General features: G+C 37.1%; 1 protein-coding gene across 5 annotated transcripts in view; it reads left to right on the plus strand.

The window, feature by feature from the left end:
- LOC107223248 (furin-like protease 1) overlaps nt 1-16,979 on the plus strand; it is a 140,029-nt gene that overhangs the window by 115,700 nt on the left and 7,350 nt on the right. For 3 of the 5 annotated variants that reach the window (XR_006905129.1, XR_006905130.1, XM_046744459.1), the window contains exon 10: nt 5,507-5,758. Coding sequence is in view for 3 of the 5 variants with exons in the window: in XM_046744459.1 (XP_046600415.1) it covers nt 5,507-5,758 (252 nt within the window). In the remaining 2 variants the exon portion in view is untranslated. Of the gene's footprint in view, nt 1-5,506; nt 5,759-5,822; nt 15,852-16,979 lie in introns of those variants that run through there. The other 2 variants (XM_046744460.1, XM_046744461.1) reach the window with 2 other exon arrangements.

Below are 16,979 nucleotides of genomic sequence, written 5' to 3' on the forward strand. Positions count from 1 at the left end.
TTTTAATAGTATACAGTGAATAGGTAAAACAATCGAAGTGAACACAACAAAAACGCCATGTTACACAGCCCCGCTTTTCTATTCTACGCGCTCAAAACGGCCGTGCATTACTCAGATTCATGTTAATGGCTAAGCTTCAATACTCGTAACTTTGTAACGAGGTAATTTCAAGCTAACGTCAGGATGCGAAACCTGCGAGTCGCAGCTGACGCCTTTGAGCTCCCCGAAAAGACGAGAATGGGATGAAAGAGGGCGAAGAATCCATTAGCGAGCGTGGCTTCGCATGGCACTGCCGGGTTTGAATTATCATTGTTGTTAGGAAACGGAAACGAAAATTAACACCTCAAGCCGGTACAAGGTAATCTCTGAACATAAAAAATACGAAACAGTTGCTCGTTTCACATTTCCTCGTCAATATACACCCGTAAAAAATACCCTAAAATAAGAATGAAGGGAATTGGTTGGCCAAAAATCGATACCGATAATTAATTGCGCCTCGAGATATTCGTACATTGAGTAGTTATCAACTTATCATATTTCTGAGCTACGAAGATCTCTTTAAAAGTCAAAAAATGGAAAAAAAATACTGATATTATGAAGAAATAAAAATTTCAAATCGTTCAAAAATTGTTAAGTTTACAATAAACTGGTTCGCTTTTACTCTACGACGGCTTGTTTTATTCAAGAGACTATTTGTCTAATCAAATTTGCTCAAACACTTTTTTTTTTTTTTACACGTTCGCATAACGATATTGACCAATGGTGCAACATCGAATTGACCAGTGAATTAAAAATAAAAAACACTCTCTGTGAATTTACAAAAAAATAGTATTTTAAATAAAAAGAGCCGTCGTAAAGTAAAATGGAATAAATTTACCAAATTTTTGTTTACAGCATTTTGAAACAATTTAAAATGAAGCACGGATGTCTGACAAGTTTTAGTTTGTAATACCAGTATCTTCGTTTTTTCCATTTATCGTGGCCTACGGATGTAGTAACTTGACCAATATATATATATACATAGACCCAGTGCACGACTGTCTCGTGATAAGATAAACAACGAAGCATTGATTTTTTGCCGACCAACCTCCTCATCAAGTTGCCTTTCGGCTGACGGCGACCCACAGGTCGGGCGACACTCCACGAGTGGGCCCTGATCTTCTACGGGACGTCGACGCTCCCCGACCGGACCGAGTACGCACTCTACAACCCCGCGACGGCGGGCAACATCCCCAGGAAGCCGTACGGCGGCCTTCGGACGACGGGATACTCGAGGAACCCGAACGTCCTGGCGCCGACGAGCTTCAAGGGGAAGCAAAAGGCCGGAGACAAGTCGTCGCACGTCGGTCAGCCGTACGTGGTGAACGTCCCGCAACAACCTACGAGGAAGAACAAGTCCAGGGGTCAGCACAAGAACGGGAAATCGGCGAACCGCGGGACCCCGAGGCCAACCATTCAGACCCTTCGCGGTGTTACGGCGCGAGGTCCGAGCCTCGGAGAACCTCGGCTCTACACGCCAAGACCGAGGGGCCGGACCTCGCCGCTCCCGACGAACCCAGCCGCGGCTTTGACGAGCTCGGCGACGACTGCAACGTCGACGACGACGACGACGATGACGATGACGAGGCCGCAAACCGTTCGACAAAAGGGCAACTCCGGCTCGCCGTCAACCGTCGCCTCTCAGCAACGGGGCCTCATCCTCATGGAGCCGCTGGCTAAGACCGCGGGAAATAAAATTCCCGCGATATTTCAACAGTACCCCAAGATACAACAGCTCTATCCTCTTTATCCCGTTTACGCCGGGGCCAGGGGAGCTGGTCAGCACACACCCAGGGCCAAGGGACTGGACTTACTCCAGGACGAACAGTTCGACTCGAGGAATCTGCATCTGGACAAGGGTACCGGAACACGGGATCAAATTCTCTGTATCTTCTTTCAATCGACATTTCCCTAGCTTGTACCAAAGCGGGCGAGGAATTCATCCCCGTTTTTCTCTTCGTTCGGTAATCGTACACGTTAGTTGACCCGCGTTTAAGCGACGGATCTTTATTTGGAAAATTTATATCAATTTACACTGAGATTGAAATTTAATAGATAAAATTTGTATCAATTCAAGCTAATGCGATCAAATATTTTTTCACACTTACGCTTGGCAAAAATATAATCTCGAACACAGAAAAAAAATTAATACGTACCGGACGGATACTTTTGCAGACTAAACTGTAGTGCCGGATGAAAGGTGGATAAATCCTTCGCACCGATTGCAACCAGATGTTTTCGAATCTGTGTAAAATCTTGCGACAAATATTTGTCAAACTTACCGTTTATTACAATTTTATCCAGGTTTCAAATTTACTTCAAAACATGTCAATTCGAAGAAAATAATGACAAAAAACGAAAATCGTCCCACACGGCGTTAATAGGACGAGTTAAGTGAACAGACTGTTCATTTTTATCGAGTCAACTAGCCGTCCGGTTTCTCGTTTATCGTAATATCGCTTGGAATGGTCGATTGGAGGAGTGACGGGATATTTGATTCTCCTATCTTATATGTACCGTTCAATAATCCGTAGGAATGCACTATAGCGCCGTAGCGAGGCGCCAAGCACCGTAATTCGACAGTCTTCCATTTGCTGCTTGAAACCACAATTTCGTTTCTCTCGATATGTTTAGTTGTGTGAATGTTTGTCGTTTACTTGTAATTTTTTTTTTTTTTTTTTTTTTTTTGCACCCTCACCTTGTAACTCTTGAGTTGGTGTAAACCCGTTTGTGTTCAATCCCGCTCGATTTACACTAACTGTAACATTATTTATTACACGCTGTACCGCTTTGTAGCCGTTATTAAATCCACGCCAGTGTTATTATCCCAACTATGTAAATCACCTATACATTTATGTGTCGTTGAAATATCAATTTGCGTGATCCACCTTCGCAACCACACGGTTAATGAAATAAAGTTTTGTCCAAACCATTCGCCTCGATCGGTTTACCAAAATGTGTAATTAAGTTTAATCATGTTTTTTTTTTTTTTTTTACCCAAAGCTAAGTTAAACACTCATTTTTTCTTTGACGTGGATCTCCGAAATTCTCTGTACCTACACAGAATTTTTTGTGTATATTTACACTCGCCGCAATGATCTCATTAAAAGTCTCGTAATATAAACGGTAAGATCGAACGCAATCTCGTTTAAACTGCGGCTGACGTAATTTCGTTGTAACCCAGATTCTCACGTTTCGTTACAAAATCAATTTAACGGTTTTTTTTTTTATTATTTCGTTCTCTTTCGTTTGTTGGTACCGCCCGATGACTTCGATAAATGCCTATTTTATTGTGATTCCGGATGTTGGAAATTTCCCCTGCGGAGAGCCCTGGCGGTGAGCGAGTATTTTTAAACCGGGACAAAATTTTCACCACCATCTCTGTACAATCATATACGTATATAGACGTATATACCCACGGTATATTAATTTTCCAGACGCCCCACGCGCAGCCAACGCGCCTTCCTCGACTCTCCACACGTACAAAAAACAGCAAAAACAGCAATATTATAATATTATGCCCCATACGTTTACATTTACGTAAGAAACACCGTGCGCTTAATTAATTTTAAACCGTACATCGCATAAACACTTTTGTTATAACAGCCGAGTAATCCGCGGTTTGAGTTATTACACTTCTCCCGTTTGTTTATTTTCTCTTTTCTCCATTTTTTATATTTTTTCATTTCCGACACTTACTTTTCGTCTAATTTTGAGCGTTCTAGCATGTATGCAAGCAGCGCACTCACAATCAGTACTATTTTATGCCAGATTTTTATACCGATCGAACATTCCAACGATTCTTACGCAGGCTTGCGTGCAGGTAAAGAAATATTGGAATGATCGATAACGGGACATTTTTATTTTATATTATAAAGTACTGTAGACGAATGCTACCCATATATACGGTATTATTTTTTTTTTCATAAACAATCTATTTATATGCCATGGTAGCCGTAGTATAGTAATTATAACAGTAGCGTGGTACGCAACAGGACTTCGCATATTCCGTAACAGTTGCAAAACTCTGAAGAAAACTTTGAACAAAATGCAAACAATCTGAAGTACCATTAACGATATATCAAAGAGTGCTTTGATGTGTAAGAGCTTGAATGAAAAAAAAGTATAAATTGAGTAGGAGGAAAAAAGTACAGGTTTATTCTAATATTTTCGGCACGTGTATGTATTAATCAATGGAAATCCCTGTACACGTTGGTCACATGAATATTAATTTCACGGATATTACACATGCGTCGACGAATCTCTCCGCCATACGCGATATATCCGTTGCACGGTAATGAATATTTCCTCGTCATTATCAACATCATAGCATAGTTCAAAATAATGCAAAACCGTCCTGTTGCGATCTACTACCGATTTGGGACGAATTATGAAACATTATGAAGAGATGTTTTATTCATTTGTAACAAAAATTTGCTTATTGGGTGTACTAATTAATGTCTTGCTTTTTTCGCTGAACGTGAAAGCGGTTTTAATCTAGAACATCTACCTATCCTTTTTGCGATTTTAAACTGCTGACGTTTACTCTTTTAAAACACAGTGTGAACTAGTGGAGCGGGTAACATAACCTCCAAAACAAATGTATACGCAAGGGTCTCCGATAAGGAACATAGCCGATAATGCATTCTTTTCGTCTTCCAGCTAAAAAGGAATGCATTTTTGGAACTCGTATCAGTCACACCACCTTCGCGAAGAGAACAATAAATTATTTCAGCGGCTTCGGCGACGTTTGTTCTTAACTGGAACACAAAAATAATTGTGCAGTACCTAATACGCTCCTCATCAGCGGCCATAATGTTTACATCTATATCGCTCCACTAGTTCATAAAGTGTTTCCAAAGCGTAGATATCAGCACTCGAAAATGACAAACGCATCGGCGGATATTCTAATTTGAAACTGTTTGCGAGACGGCGAAAAAATAAATCACACAAGAATATTTATATATTGTGTAGCGAGGAGGCAAACTCAGTCTTTTCAGGCCGAGCGTAATTTTGCAATATGAGTCGTAGTCGAAAGTTGTCTCCTTGTTGCACACGATTCTTTACATAACAAGAGTATGTTAGGCGTTTTTTCACCAAGCATGGAATTGAGCTTAGGGTCGCGTAATGTCAGATTTGTTTGCGACGACGCGCATGCGCGCGGTGCAGAAAAGACCACTTTTAACTCCTAGAAACGAAACGTGGTCTTTTCTGTACTCCGCGCATGCGCATTCGTAGACTCACTCTAACGTCAGAGGAAACTTGTACTTCGCGTACGGAGAACACTCGTGAAAAAACTGGTAAAACATGCTCGCGTTACGTAAATTAATTTATACACTTGATAGAAAGGAATTCAAAAATAATCCCAAACGTTGAAGGATGCGCCTCGCACAATCCGCCAATACGCACACCGGCGTCGTGTATCCGCTTAAACGGACATCTAATTTATCCACTGGTCCTCTTGCAGCGGAGCTTGGCGAGTGGAAGCTGGTGCTTTACGGCACGAACACGTCCGTCGAAGGAGACGAGCTAGCGATCGGCGGCTCCAAGGGCAACGTCGACGTCGACCAGATACAGAGCAACGTCGTCGACACCGAGGGCGATCCTTTGGGCGGAAGTCAGCGGGTGGACCAGGCCACGCACACGGAAGTGGAGCAGACGACGAACGAAGATCAGACCAGCGGAGCTTGCAAAACCACCGCCGGGAACCAGTGCCTAGGTGCGTTTTGTGTCATGATTATAATTTTGCTTGTGTCTGTGATGAGCGAACCTAGGCCTATCAGGGCACCGGTAGCGGCCGAATCTGAAATCCGTGCCTCGTCGCCTCCTCGAAATCACGCGATCCGAGCCTGCCGCTTCGACTATAACGACGTCCACCCTCGTCCCCGTCGGTTACGAAGCCCGGAACTCACAGCGAGCTCATGATACTCGTTAACAAGACGCTACGACGCCGGGGGGGAAACCAACCGGGGGGGGTTGAGATTCTCTTTTTTAATTATACGTGTACGAAAGGTGGAATAGAATACGTTTGGTCCTCTGATTCCTAGGGCCGATTGACTGAGTGCCGATCACTTGGCGCTCTTTTACTTGGCGCAGAGTGCGACGAAACTTTTTTTTTTTTCTTTTTCTTTTGTCTTTTACGTTCCTAAAGTGCGCGGAATGTAACGCGTGATACGCAATCGGTTAAACGGAACTGTTCCGACTAATGGGATGAATACATGCTTACTCTATATCCGAATTTTCAGACATGTGTTTTTCCCCTAAGCTTCCTGCGAAAGTTCACACAAAATGGTTCCTTTTAGTGTCGTTGGGTCGAGTTTTTGGATAATTTTTAGTTGCGGACAGGCCGTTGCGACTATTTGATGTATCGGAGAAATCGGCAAGAGTACAGTAAACGCGTGAAGAATATAATATTATCAGAAAAGTTGAGGAAATTGAAAAATTTTCACTTTAAGTCTGCACGCGCTCATCGCGAAGACGCGATTAAATTGTGATTTAATGTAAAAAATTTATCCTTATAATTAAATACCTATAAATGTAATGAGCGAATTAAAATTGACTGCGAGTATAAAAACGTACGATAAACACGTTATAGTACTGTAATTGAAAGAGTAAATCGGATGTTGCCAAAAGGTACAATTATGTCGCTTCGCTTTCAACACTGCCGAGTATTGAAAAGTAGAAATGAATTTTCAAAAAGAAGAAATCTGTACATACTGTAATTCATCGACTTACCTGTCGGCAAATATCGCTTTTACGATTCGGCGGTCCGGACGGGGGATACAGAACTTGATCGTTGACATCGAGGGGGAAATAACTCGCTGAACTGACGTGTCAATAGATTTGCGAATTAATTATCATTCACCTGAATTAATGCGAGTTGACTGATTTAATGCGAAATAACGGAATTAATGAGAATTAACTGAATTACTAAAATTTAACTGAAATATTGACAATTAACTAAGAAATAACTGAATTATGGAAAATTGAGTCAAGTTTATTTAAATTCTTTCGTATTCGTAACAGAATTATTTATTTACAGAGAGAAAAAATTTTTTATTAAATAAGAATTTAGATCAAATTTAAAAAAATTATTTTATTTAACAGGTAATGCAAAAGAATGAATCGAACATTTTTCAGACTCACTTGAATTACGGTGAATTATCGAGAGAAAATTGTGATTTATGAATTAAGTTTAATTGAAGAAATCTACCTGAGTTAAAAAAAAAAATGAAGCTGAATTAAATGAATTTATTTAAATTAATTCAACTCAAAAAATGATCGTGTCGCTCAAATCTCGAGTTATTTTCCCCTCGGTTGACATAGTCAACTTTGTCCCCTGAATGTAATATTTAAGGGTTGCATGTACAGCGTGTAACAAGGTATCTTCAAAAAAAACTGGGGTATGCCTGAGTGAGAAAATTTTTTAATCATTTTTCGAACAATCTTTTTAACTGAAAAAAGCTCATAAGTCAAAGCTGAAAGTAATTGTTGAATAGTTTGAACCCCGTCAGAAATCAAAACATTCGTTTATTGGAGATTAGATGGATTCATTTTTATTTTTTTTTTGTTTTTTTTATAATCCCAAAACTATTCGGGTTCCCCCAATTTTATCGTTTCTTCTCATCTCTTTTTCTCTTTCTCCACCTTTCTTTCTGTATCTTTTTTTCTCTCTCTCCTTCTTTCTCTCTGATTTCTTTATTCGATCGACGGTTGAAGGACTGTTCACCAAGCACCACGTGGCACCTAACCCAACCTGTACCATCTATACGGATATGCACGTGAAATTTCTTCAAGTTCGAAAATCACTTAGCCACGTGGATTAGAGAACACGGCAGTTGGGCTAATATGAAATGCCACAAACATGGTTTGCCGAGTGCAATGAATTATTTTCTTCTTCAGGTGATTCCACTAATTGTAGTAAGGCTAAACAACAAGGAAATGGGGCACCGCAACCAGATGTGTATGAGATTTTGAAATCAATCTCGACCGATTTAAAATCCTTGAAAGAGACCCACAGAGAAGACCTGATCAGCCTCAAGAAGTCGCTCGAATTGTATCGGACAATTGTACAGGAGATCTCTCATAAGTTATATTTTATCGCTGCTTTTTCTGACCAACTGCACAAAGACATGGAAGCAGTCGTACGTGCATGCACTCTGAAAGAAGTCGATTCGCTGACATTGGAGAATGAGAGACTACGTGAAGACATGTGGCTTGAGCCATTTGGGGCATAAAATTTCTGCACGAATTCTTTCTGCAAAGGATAATAAACTAATCGCACGTTGGCTTAGAAATTCTTCAACATAATACCTGGATTTTTTTTATAGTTTTCCGATCGAGGGCGACCCCCTTGCATTCCTCACGAAGTCATTCTGTCATCGAATTTCTCTTTGCCAAATCAGTTTCTCGAAGTTTCTAACTCCGAGAAATTTCATTGTTTCATATCCAAGATCACGTCGGTTTCTTCTCCACCTTCCCCTTCGACACTTGTTTTCGTTTAAATTCAACTTGCGAAATAGTACTTTTCGATCGGCTGTTCTTAAAGCACATCCTTTCGATCCTGTTTCATCACAATAAAGTGCCACTTTACGATCCACGTATACGTAAGCTTAAAGCCTCGGCTTCGCGGCCGGAAAAAACGACCGAATAAACGCATACTTTACGTATACTCGATCAAAAAATTTTGTTCGCACCTCGCGAGTAAAATTTTACAGCCTAGCTACGAAAATTCAATCTCGTTTTAACTCTAGCCCGTTACATGGCATTGACTGCAACACCTGTTGTATCTACTACGCTGCTAGGAATTTATTTACCACTCTTTGATGCATGGGGTATTTTTATTTTAAATTCGAAAGACGCTCTTATATCCGCCTCAACTCTGAAGCTGCTAATCCCTGGAAATCTAATCATCGTCGCCCAATCTTAATCCTGTATTCGGAGCCTGCGTTATCCAGAAATTTCATCTTCTTGCAATTACATACCTGAACATTAACCCATGGAGTATCGTATCAATCTACAGGAAATAAGAATCCACTTGAGTCAGCACCTTCAAACATCGGATATACTAACTCTTATTCATTCCTTTGCTTATTTTCACCAAACTCTTTGGTTTTGAGTCTATGGATCGATGCATGGCTTGGTACTTCTGCAGTGTTTCTTTACTTTAAAAGTTTAGGGTGGACCCTTACACACGTGGGAAACGTGTGGATAATTGTATTTCTCCTTAGACCTTGAGGATCAAGATCCCAGGACTTGGAACAACTTCCTCACTTTTTCTCTGTCTTTTTTCCCAGTTTTCTTTTCCTCTTTCCTTAAGAATGCAAAAATATTATGAGTTTAAAATTTAATGAATGTAAGAAAAAGCTCCGAGCCACCGCAGTTATTTGAAAATACCTTCGTCCGAGATCTGCGCGAGAAGCTTACTCGAAATATAAACTCGTTTCAAATTCTCGGAATTCTTGCACCCTCGCGTTTGGTTCCTAAGCGATGCACGCGTTTCCTCGTAAGAAAAAATAAAGAAAGAAAATTATCTCCAACTCGTAACGCGAAGTTTCACGCAACGGAATTTCCACTTAGAATTAATTAATTATCGAAGCAAACAATTAGCCGACGACTGGAAGAAGAACAAAAAAACTCAATCTGTACCCTCGCATTTCTCGCCCTTCACAAGTCAATTCCTTTAACAAGGGTGTTGATTTTTCTTTCCTTACTTTTTCACGGTTTTAAAAAAGTTGATACAAATGTGTATCTCAAAAAATAAAACAAAAACTGAGACCCGCGTACGTACATAATTCCGCAACAAGGATAGAATATTGTCTTTCACATTTCAATGGGTTCCTATTATTATAATTCTTTACGCCGTCATCTTGACTCTATGATAAAAGTACATGTGGGGATAAAATACACGGGTTTCTCCAACCGCGTTGCTAAAATGACTCGACTGTGTGAAAAAAAAAAACGTGACACAATACGAAAATGATAAATAATTCTCGATTCTGTGTATATAAAACTTATCTATACAGTATCGTGCACATACCCTAAACGTGTACCATGTACATAAATCATAACAAATCGGATTAATTATCCATAGTGAAATTATATACGATAAACGGAAAACTGTATAGTATATTAAATGAAGAAGAAAAATGAAAAATAAAGATAACGATTTCGAAATACTAGGAAAAAGAAAAGACCGACTGCGGTGCATATTAGGAACCCGTGTGCCATGACGTGTTCACAATCAGTGCCAAAAAAAAAAAAAAAAAAAATGAAAAGGCACTTGCGGTGCGAAACGGCGCTCCTCGTCGTACGTTGTCGTAAATATTATACATAATTAAGTACACATGATATTATATAGGTATAATAATAATAGGGAAGATATTGTAGAAATCGGCGCGTACGAAGTCTTAATAATAAATAGTAATAACGGTGAATAAATAATTTCTCACGAGGAAAAAGTGCAATTATACCTAATTAATATATAATATCTATACTATACGTACATATATACATATGCATATAGCGTTGCCAAATAAATAGTCTAAGGAGAAAATACCTCTAATTGTGTGCGCGGAGAATGAGTGAGGAAGCGATGACTGTACACGGGAACCAGTTAGATACTTATACATTTATCATTGGAAAAACAAGAGACAGAAAACAAAAAAAAAAAAAATTAATTAAAAATCAACGCGCGCATATATACATATAAATATACATAATACATAGACATGATTAATTCGATAAACTTATACGATACACCTAATCGATCGAAGCGATATATTTTCCACGCACTCTTCAAATTTCAATCACATGACGCAGCCCAAGAAATAGATGAGAACATATGTTGGACATAATATACGTACGGATAATAGTGTGTGGGTTGAATTTTTTTTTATTATCATTATTTCGACGGTTTCTTTTTTTCTTAATTCAATCTTATCGGTGGAAAAATAAATGAACGGACGTTCAAGAAGTCAAAATTTATAAATTTATCGACAATTAAATACAGTTCGAAAATAACATGTATAATACGCGTCTTAAAATAATCATGTATTCGAATTATTTTCATAAACTTAACGACGCGTTATACAAATTAAACAACAAAATAAAGAAGAAAAAAAAAAGGAAAAGGAAACAAATTTAGCTACGCGATTATTTTTCAACAAAATTTCTTTCCGCCGATAAGATATTTTACAGGTTTTGCATTAAATTATTTTTGCCTTCGTAATATCATGTGCGATTCATCAATTGAAATTGGAAGAATGTAAATGTCAGTTACGAAACGGTCACTAATAATGAGATAAAATTAATTGTGCTTATGAAATCGCCGGAATTTCTTTCCTAAAATAATTCTAGACGACACGGATGAGGTGTAACAGGCTTATCAACTGATTAGACGAAAGTCGACGTTTAATGTCGGTCACCGCAAGACTTTCAATTGTAATTTATTGAAATTAAATAATAATGTCTTTATAAGACGCGCAGCTACGAATCGCAGCGTATGTCTAACGAATGTTTTTACGGTAGTTACATACATATTTGATAACGAATCTCGTCCAGAAATCATCTATTAAATTATTATTTAACTATAATAAATTATCAACAAAATATAGCTGTATAAATAATCAAATATATTATATGTACATATAATAAGTGGTTTTTAATTGGTAACATACATATATATATATAGATATATACATTTTAAAAACTTTCAAATACTTTTCGTGTAAAATTTCACACAATTCTGGTGCAAGGATCGCAATTTTCCTGACTTAATTCGAGTCCATAAGTGCATTGGTGCAAAATTTGCACCAACTCACGCAAAGTTCATGCAGTTTCTTCACTTATTCCGAGACAATGTTTTGAAATCTATGAAATTTAAATGACACGAAATGTATACGAAAATTTTTAAAAATGTGAGCTGGATGATTTAAATGGTATATTCGAGAATTGGCATGCCTGTAGTGTTTCGAGTTTGGTGTCTGTGATTATTTATAACCTCGGCATATCTAATTTGGCGCATTTACAATAACGATCATTCGTGATTGTTGTTTTTTTTTTTTTTTCTTTTAACACAAAAAATGACGCATGGTTCCTTCGCGTTTGTTCGTTATGATTTCAATTTATTAATTATATATATAAAGAAAAGAGACAAGTCATAATGTTATACGTATAACGTGGCGAACACTAACGATTCAGAATAAAGTCACAAATATATAATACGAGAATATGAGAATATGTGTATAAATATAATATGTATAGTAACATTCATTATTACGTATTACTTGTTATATACATTGATGCAATATTTTATCCATTATATCATTCATCCGATACCCGCAGATATTTGAAGGTAATATATCCGGCAGGTACCAATAACGATTTGTTTAACGAAACGGGTAAAAATATACCCAAAGCTTACGCAAATCTACAAGTGTCGAATATGTATTTGCGGATACATTTGTTTGAAACAATCTTTGTTTCTAAATTGCCTGATTGTTTTTCAACAGTCTGTTAATTACTGTGGAAAATAATCGATTGACGTGATTTCCTTGGTTTGAAAATGTTCGTTCTTTTCCACGTAAAACATCTTTTGTCGTCATCATATTCGCAACTTGTTTTGAATTCACTGAAAATTTGTTTCGTTAACAAATCGTTACAATTATGGGTAAATTACTAACCGAATCATGGTTCATGTTTCAATGGGAGAAATTATTTTTATGCATGACGTACTTATCCACATTGGTTTATTATATGCCTTTTATTCACACGTGCAGCATAATGTTGTTGCCGTTATTTCATCGTCTCAATTGATCGTCACATATATTCACGAATTTGGGCATATGTTAATAAATTCGTATTCTGTATATCTACAATCCACATAGTACTTATTCACTAATCAGACAGGAGGATAACTGGCCAAATCCAAAGATAAATGTCTTTTTTTCTTTAAACTCAAGAAATATGCAAAGCAGAACAATACTAAAGTAAGCATCGCTGAAAACAATGATGATATAATTAATAACAAAAATGATAAAAACTTATGAATCGTACTAATATCTGGAAATGTGCGAATTGATGTGTTCTTTTCTGTTCTTCTGAGACGACCACCTTGTATAATTAATCGATCACACTTATATTCAGAATTAATGCTGCAGCGATAAAAGTCAGCGAAAACTTTGTGTCAGAAAAATGGATCGATAATTTTGTCTAAACTCTTTGATGTCCAACCTCATTGCGTCCAAGTTGCAGACGTGAACGTGAATCCTTTTCGTTCGCGATTTTAAAACCAGCAATTTTTTAGGCACGTAAACGTGAAGCTCCAATCTCTACAGAAACCTCGAAGAAATTAAATTTCTCATTAGTTTACTCAGCGTCGTAAAAAAAAAAAGGAAGGAGGGGTAAAAGGGGCACATAATCCGAATCTTCGCAGCCCTGATTGTAAATTTATTGTTATTGTCACAGTTCTGATAGATGAAAAATTGAGTAGAACGCTGTTACCTAAAATAAGGCATACAAGAAATGAATTTCCTTGTAACTAAATCTTTTCCGTAATATTAATACGATCCATTTATGCCTTTAGTGCTATACCGTTACAGATTGGAGAATAAAAATCCAATTCATCTTTCCGAAAGTTGATCGCTAGTGAAACCCCTGTAAAAACAAACAATCTGGCAGCACCATTGAAAGATATGTCTGAAGTAAGGAATTTCTCGGTTCGTTTCTTATATCACATATTTTTGTAGTTTACGGAAAGGTAATTTTGCTTTTTAATATCTTTTTCATTCGGTGAAAAGTTGATGCGATATCAAAAGGGGATGGTAAGGTATCGTGTAACTTTTGCAATTATCGTTTGTAACCCAAAAAACGAAAAAAAATTGCCCAATTATTTTTTAATTTTTAATCTTTTTGCCAGAAAATTTCCCTGGTAAATTAAGTATCTTGTACCTTGTTGCTCCCAGGGTATCTTTGGGCAACCGTAACGAAATAAGAACAGAATTTAATTATCTTGCGTCCTTATTCTACAACTTCCATCATTTATATAAAATGTCTTCCGTTTAAAGCTGTATACTTACTTGTGAAATCACGTTTAGAAAAAATCTCTTTTATCAAAAGACTGTAACGCATTGAAGAATCGCATAAAATCTCTTGTTGCAGATGTTATCGTTCTTTTGGACCATATTCGTGCATCATAGAATTTTAATAAACACATGAATTAGAAATTAATAGTCCAATTTTACAACTTGAACAAGCTTGCAACGATATTTTCTTTAACCTATTAATTATGAGATTTCAGCGCTTTAGTCATAATTTAAATTCTGCCACTGCGGTGCCCTTTATTATTGATTTTTTACTCCAGTACCCGAAACTTTGTTCCACCATTAAATTTATTCTATTTATTTATTGTATATTATAACCGTTTCCCACAGGATTCAGAGCACACGATACGTCGCATTTTCTTCTAAAAATGAATCCAAGTTTTTTGCATTATTCACGTATAACTTCGGAACTATCGATCCTAGCAAAGTATGAGGAGGTACAGTGACCGTAACTTTTGACTCGTAGCTCCTAACCGAGTTGAAACTGTGCGCAATGACAGTTTTCTCTCTCGAAATCAACTCGATATAGCGTAATTCGATTCTAGCATTTTTCAAACTCCAAAATACACTAAAATCCGATCCGATTTTTCTCGCAAAATTGAGTCGTCGTAGCATCCTAAACATTTTATTTCGGTACTTTCGAGGTAGTTCTCAAGTCTTGACGGAAAACAAGACATGTTATAATATTTCCTTTTCGGTCAAAGAACAAACTTAGTGTATCCGTCGTCCGCCTATACAGTCAACAATCAATCTTACAATGATGATTTTTAATAATCATGCAGCAAATTACAAAAATATTTTCTACAACCTTGCATTATTCGTTACCGTAATGAATCGAATGATCAGCGGCCGTTTGTTGTACGGTGCAAAGTTTCTTTCCTCATTTGCCCAAGTTTGAAAATAGCCAGTCGCGATGTTGAGTTTCCACATCACTTGCTATTTCTGTTTTTCTCATGACGACCGTTTCACAGTATATAACTCTTTCCTGTGTTGAACACTTTAAATTCCACAGATTTAGAATACAGACATGATGATTTTACAATTATTTCCTACCGAATACACTGTTCTCCGTACCAACGAAGAAGACCCCATGATATGAAAATTCAAATCCGATCAAAACTAGACTCGAAACATCGCGACAACAGAGTAATTTCACTAAAAAATTTTCATCCATTCGTACCTGCATATTATCTAATATCATTTATATATTTTCAATTGCTGATTAATAATTAACTAACATCAATTTTGCACGCTACCTTGAAAACAATTTAAACCTGATAAATCAGACCCAGCTTCTCGTCCCTCGTCACTGTTCGCACAGTTTGTTGGCAACCTTTGAAAAGTTAAAATGTTCACATTACGACTTGCGTGTTGTGCCGTTGATCAGAAATGGACTTATAATATCCACATCGTCTAAGATATGTTTTACAAACCACGCTCGATATAATATTAATATATTTATATTTTATCGCACAAACGAAAGTAAAAATCAATTTAATCTGAATAATAGGAAAAAATGCAAAGCCCATTGTACGTACCCAATATTATGCTATGCAATTCAAACTGGCATAATACATAATAACAGCTCGAACGACGGTGAGTTGCAAAAAAAAAAAAAAAAAAGAAAATAACATTAACACGGAGAACTGTCGTCAATTTAATTCAATAAATAGATATCCGAATAATAAACGAATGAGAAAAAAAAAAAAATAACCGAATAACCGAAATGAAATTGTCGATGAATCTGATTGTAATTTACTCCGCGATGTGTGGCGTATCTCTCTTCCAAAAGTACAATATACTTGGGGTATATGTAAGACGTGTATATTTATCTATGTGTATACGCAGTGTACCTAAAACACTGTATGATGTATAAATTGTATAACTGCAGGACTATTATCTGCACATAGATACATATATATATAGAGTATAATGTATCGATTGTAAATGTTTGTATATGTATTGTAATGTATCTTTGCTTGGAGGGCGACATATCTTAAGTTATAACGTAAAATTTAAACTAAAAGAAAAACGGGAAGTGGAAAAAAGAAGGCCGGTGAACGGCGTTCGATTCGAACACGGCGCATGCGCGTTGCGCGTTCGACAGAATATTACATACTTACAGGGCAAGAGAAACACCTACTTTAAATGGAATCGTAAATTGGTGATTACGCTCGACTATGTATTTATATAATCGCGCATTAAGTATCCTGCAGTTGAAAAATATTTCCCCGCATCGCAGGTAGGCAGAAAATTCTTTCTTCATACACAACAATATGTATATGTGTCGAGAGTGTGTCGAACGAGTTACGAAACAACGATCGCATCCGCGGTGCTCGAAAAGCCGAAAATATATATATAAATAATATAATATATTGCATAACTAATTAAACTATTACAATTATTAATACGATTATGAAAATTTGTATATCATGGATGAATTAAAAAAAAAAAAAAAACAAAAAAAAATACGAGACAAAAATTGAATACCAATTGTTGCACAATATTTCCATTTTATCGATTGATTGATGCATCGTCGTTCTGGTTTTTTTTTCCGTAATTTTCTCACCGTTTCTAACCCATTCTAATTTACACCTGCAAAGTCAAAAAAAAAAAGAAAAAATTTATAGCAACATTTCGGGCTCCTAGTACAATTATGCATCCTACCCTACATCACGTATGTGTTATTATTGAAATCCGAAGGATGAGTCAGCGTTTTCACAGAGACGAGGGTAAACGGAGTGTAACCCTTGGGGTGAAAGTGTGTCTCTCACGTGGAACTTGACAAATTGTTCGCGTATGGACGTGTGCACGATTGTAATATGTCAGAGTGATATA

This window comes from Neodiprion lecontei, chromosome 6 (genome assembly GCF_021901455.1).
Source record: "Neodiprion lecontei isolate iyNeoLeco1 chromosome 6, iyNeoLeco1.1, whole genome shotgun sequence".
Classification (NCBI taxonomy): Eukaryota; Metazoa; Arthropoda; class Insecta; order Hymenoptera; family Diprionidae; genus Neodiprion; species Neodiprion lecontei.